We start from the raw sequence: 4,605 nt of genomic DNA, 5'->3' as shown, positions 1-4,605 counted from the left end.
CCTCTCTCTCTCTCTCATTCTGTCTGTCTCTTTCACTCTGTCTCTCTCACTCTTTCCCTTTCTCTTTCTCTCCTCCCCCTCTTTGTCTGTCTGCCTGTGTCTCTCTCCCTCTCTCCCCCTCTCGCTATCTCTCTCTCCCTCTCACTCTCTCAGCCAAATACTTATGCCACGCTGCTTTTCATTCAGAATATATGAAAAGTAAGCTTTTGAAACAAATACCTGTTTTATTTAAAGAAACTTAATGAGAGAATCTGCACATTTTATTCTAACCTTAACTTCGAATTTTACTCTGACTCAGTTTTTGCTAACTCTACTGAATATTTTAATAAACAAATTATGAACACATAAAACTTCATTGCGCGAAATTATTTTACAACACCTCCACACCTGCTACGCAGCTGCTGTGCAGAAAGGGTTAACCGCATCTGCCATTTCATTAAATGCCAATATCGTCATTTCCACGGAGGGTTTTGGCGTCACAAGGGAGTTTCCCTCTCCTATTAAATAGCATCGGAATCACTGAGTTCTCACTGAGCAGCCGCTCCGACACTCACAGCGACTCGCCGATCCACACAGCGGGACAGAGAGAGCACACCCTGCGGAAGGAAGGTTTGCTTGTTCCGTAATGGATCAGAGTCCGGGAACAGAAACGTGGAATGTGACAGAAACTCGGGACAATGTCTTCTGGGCTGCTCAATTTATCTTTGCGAAGCATGAATGGATGACCTTGGATCTTCGAATCACGCACGCATTAAAAGTCATTCAAGTGATTTACTACCCTTGTCTCGCTATCGTTGTTCTTCCCGGTGAGTGTCTCTCCAAAACTCAACTATACAACAATATTTAACCGCTTTCTAATATTTATCACCCATTTGAAATTATTGATACTGTCGCACACTCCAGGTAAGAAATCCCCAAAGGTTCAAATTCTGCAACGATTCTGTTCACTGTGGTTCTTGTAAATCTGCGGGTGTTATGGCCATTGATCCAATCGGTAAACTCCGTTCAATCGTTGCTCACATCAGTTCATAAACGAGGTTCTGATATTTTGCCTCTGGAAGCGTTGCTTTCTCTCAGTCGCTCCATCGTCCGCTCGAAAATATCGGGTTTTGAGTCAAGTTGCTTCAAACTCCTTGTGTTTGCAACGGAATTTAATCTGACTTCTAAACGTGCATTATTCTCACAGACAACCGGTCTGACTATCAACCAGCCGCCAACGTCACCGCTCACCCAGCACCGCCCGGCTCCGTACGTGCCTGCCACGTCATCGAACAGAACATCCCGCCTTCCCACTTCTCCCAGAACCGACTGTCTATTCTAAAACTCCCGGGTGTCCAGGGAATCCGTGATCCTTTCCTCACGGTTCACCACTGGCATTCGTCCCGCTGCAGCTCTATCTCCGCATTACCGGAATTTGAGAGCAAATGTCTGAATTGTTCCACCTCTGTCCTTTCCTCTGGTAATTCACGTGATTTAAAACAATCCTTCATTCGCTTTTCAAATGTCACTCTGAGGCTTTCGCAGAATTGGGTTATAATAATGATAAAGAGAGACGGCTTGTTATCTGTCTTCTCCTGAGAGGAGTTACATTATGGTGAATATTCCCGACTCTGTTATTCTCTGGTCATTTCAAACAATATTCATCTGCATAACATTGTGTAGTCGAAACTGTAGTTGTCTATATGGACTGAATTCTGCAACACCGTCCGAAGTTTCGACTTCTTCCTTGAATTCCATTGGCATTTCACTCAAAAAAAAAGGAAAGGGATCTCAATTTCGACTATATTATTGTTAAATTATTCTCACAATCATTCGCTCTCTTCTGATTATCCTCCTCCAATCGATATCTGTATCAGATTTGATTCTACGATAGGAACTCAACAATGATAAAATGCAATTGTCCTATCTGTGAGTGTTTATTTTTTTGAATTTTTGACTCGCGAAAATTGACTGTGGTCTCAGTGATTTCGAATAATCCAGGTACAAAACTGATTCCATTCTCCTATTGCAATTCAAAAGCGTCCTCAACTATTTAGTCGGCGTTTACATTTGACTGCCAACTTGGTTGCTGCTCTGAAGTGACAAAAACAAACAAAAAATCTGCACACTGAAGGTTACGAAAAGGCCATGAAATTCTGACAGTGAGTCATTGCTTTGGGGATAATAGAGGGTCCTTATTCCGGGGAAGTATTTTTTTTAAACCACGAATGAAATAAAATGCAAAGGAATGGAGGAAAATCTCTTTAATAAGGGCAGGAGTATCTGAGGGGGATAAAGAAGCGTGGAGGAAAAATTCCAGAGGAATATCATTTGCCCAGTTAACTTCCGGCTTGTGAACATAACATCCGCTGAGGCAAAATCAGATCTTCTGTTCAACGTGTCAGAGAGTCGACCAGCTTCTCCGAGCTATCGGTCAGCAGATTTAAATCGGTTAATGGGTTATGGATGGATTCCGCTCCTCGGAATCACTCGTACATTGAGCGAATTCACTGGAGCTACTGCTGACAGGATGGTCCACTAGTGACAGTATTTTATACAGAGCGAGGATGCCCGAGACCTCGCCACAGAACTGTAGTAATTGTATATTACTCTGTACTGCTGGCTCAATAATAAATAATTTCTTGAGGTGAGATGGTAATGATGATCCTCATTCTGATATGGGTCTCTGTTGTGGACTGAGTGGGAAAGGGTCAGGGAGAGGGGATAGTAGTTGGAAAAAGTGGGGGGGGGGGGAGAGGGGAGGGAGCGGGCAGCACCAGGAAGACGTCCTGTATTTGTCAGTAATTCGCAACATATTTTTCTCGGGCCAGATTTGAAAGCTGGTTTTCCGCTCTATGTTGACAATACGGGACTGTGTAAAATACAACCATTGTTGGTAGAATCTCAGGTGGTGACGAGAGGGCGTACAGGAGTGAGATATGCCACCTAGTGGAGTGGTGCCGCAGCAACAACCTGACACTCAACAGCAGTAAGACGAAACAGCTGGTTATGGACTTCAGGAAGGGTAAGACGAAGTACAACGCATCAGTCCTCATAGAGGGGTCAGAAGTAGGGAGAGAGTGAGCAGCTTCAAGTTTCTGGGTGTCAAGATCTCTGAAGATCTAACCTGGTCCCAGCATATTGTTGCAGAAATAAAGAAGGCAAGACAACAGCTATACATTTTTAGGAGCTTGAAGCGATTTGGCATGTCTACAAATACACTCAAAAACTTATCTAGTTACACTGTGGAGAGCATTCTGACGGGCTGCATCACTGTATAGTATGGAGGGGCTACTGCACAGAATCGAAAGAAGCTGCAGAAGGTTGTAAATCTGGTCATCTCCATCTTGGGCACTAGCCTACGAAGTACCTAGGACATATTTAGGAAGCAGTGTCTCGAAAAGTCAGCGCCCATTATTAAAGACCTCCAGCACCCAGGGCATGCCCTTTTCTCACTGTTACCATCAGGTAGGAGATACAGAAGCCTGAAGGCACACACTCAGCGATTCAGGAACAGCTTCTTCCCCTCTGCCATCCGATTCCTGAATGGACTATCAAGATTTGGACACGGCCTCATTATTTAATATGCAGTATTTCTGTTTTTGCACATTTTAAAAATAATCTATTCAACATACGCAATTAATTTACTTGTTTATTTATTTAATATGTTTTATTTATATTTATTATCTTCTTTTTTCTCTGTCTGCTTGATTGTGTATTGCATTGAACTGCTGCTGCTAATTTGACAAACAAATATGCCAAAGACATTTGCAGTAGGGTATAATGATCAGGGGAGGGAGCCTGCCGTTGATTTAAACAGTCATTGTTGCGGAAAGTTATTTAATTTTATTTAAGTTTCTGTAGAGTTCGTATTTGATGTCCCATTTACACCTTCTCCCCGAACACGCCCGAAGTTACCAAATATCAGTGATCGTTATCCGTGTTATTCGCTGCTGCTTTTGGGTGATATTGATACACAAATGTGCATGATATTTTTCACCGATTTCACTTGCGATTTGATTCTAATAATTGATTTTCTGGATAATTTTCCTGAGCAGCAATGATTAACGAACGTGGCAGAGAACAAATCGGATAAAATGTATGATAATAGAGAACGCTTCCGGATGTTTGTACACTGATTTTTTTATGCTTCTCGCAGTGAACCTGGTGACGATTTTACTCCTGTCAGGAGGAAAGTGCGGTCTCTCCAGAGTTGTCACTCGCTACCTGGTTGCCATGGAAGCGACGGATCTTATGGTCGTTGTCCTGGACCTGATACTGAGCAAGATCCCGTATACTGACGTGCCAATGGAATTTACCTTCTGGGCCGGGGATACACCGGTGTGTAATATCCACGCCGTCCCGCTTTACACCGCCACCGATTGTTCGGTCTGGTTCACCGTCACTTTCACCTTTGACCGGTTCGTGGCCATTTGTTGCCAGAAGCTGAAAACAAAATATTGCACTGGCAAAACTGCGGCTGTGATTCTGGGGACAGTGACTGTAATTAGCTGCTTAAGAAACATTTACTTGTATTTTCGGCTCTCGAGCGTTCCTCAGTGATAATTGATCCATTTATTTGTATGCGAACCGCGCGTTATGTGTCGTTATCTGTCGCAATGCCAA

At 43.3% G+C, this 4,605-nt stretch overlaps 1 protein-coding gene across 1 annotated transcript in view; it reads left to right on the top strand.

Moving 5' to 3' along the window:
- The first annotated feature begins 615 nt into the window (after nt 1-615).
- The window catches only part of LOC140207488 (probable G-protein coupled receptor 139), a 6,671-nt gene continuing 2,681 nt past the window's right edge, over nt 616-4,605 (top strand). Inside the window, exons 1-2 of the mRNA XM_072276010.1 lie at nt 616-806; nt 4,139-4,605. The exon at nt 4,139-4,605 is cut by the window's right edge and continues 2,681 nt beyond it. Coding sequence (XP_072132111.1) covers nt 626-806; nt 4,139-4,542 — 585 coding nt within the window. The 5' untranslated portion in view covers nt 616-625 and the 3' untranslated portion in view covers nt 4,543-4,605. The remainder of the gene's footprint in view (nt 807-4,138) is intronic.

Source organism: Mobula birostris, chromosome 13, assembly GCF_030028105.1.
Source record: "Mobula birostris isolate sMobBir1 chromosome 13, sMobBir1.hap1, whole genome shotgun sequence".
NCBI classification, from domain to species: Eukaryota; Metazoa; Chordata; class Chondrichthyes; order Myliobatiformes; family Myliobatidae; genus Mobula; species Mobula birostris.
This window is presented reverse-complemented; position numbering and strand designations above follow the sequence as displayed.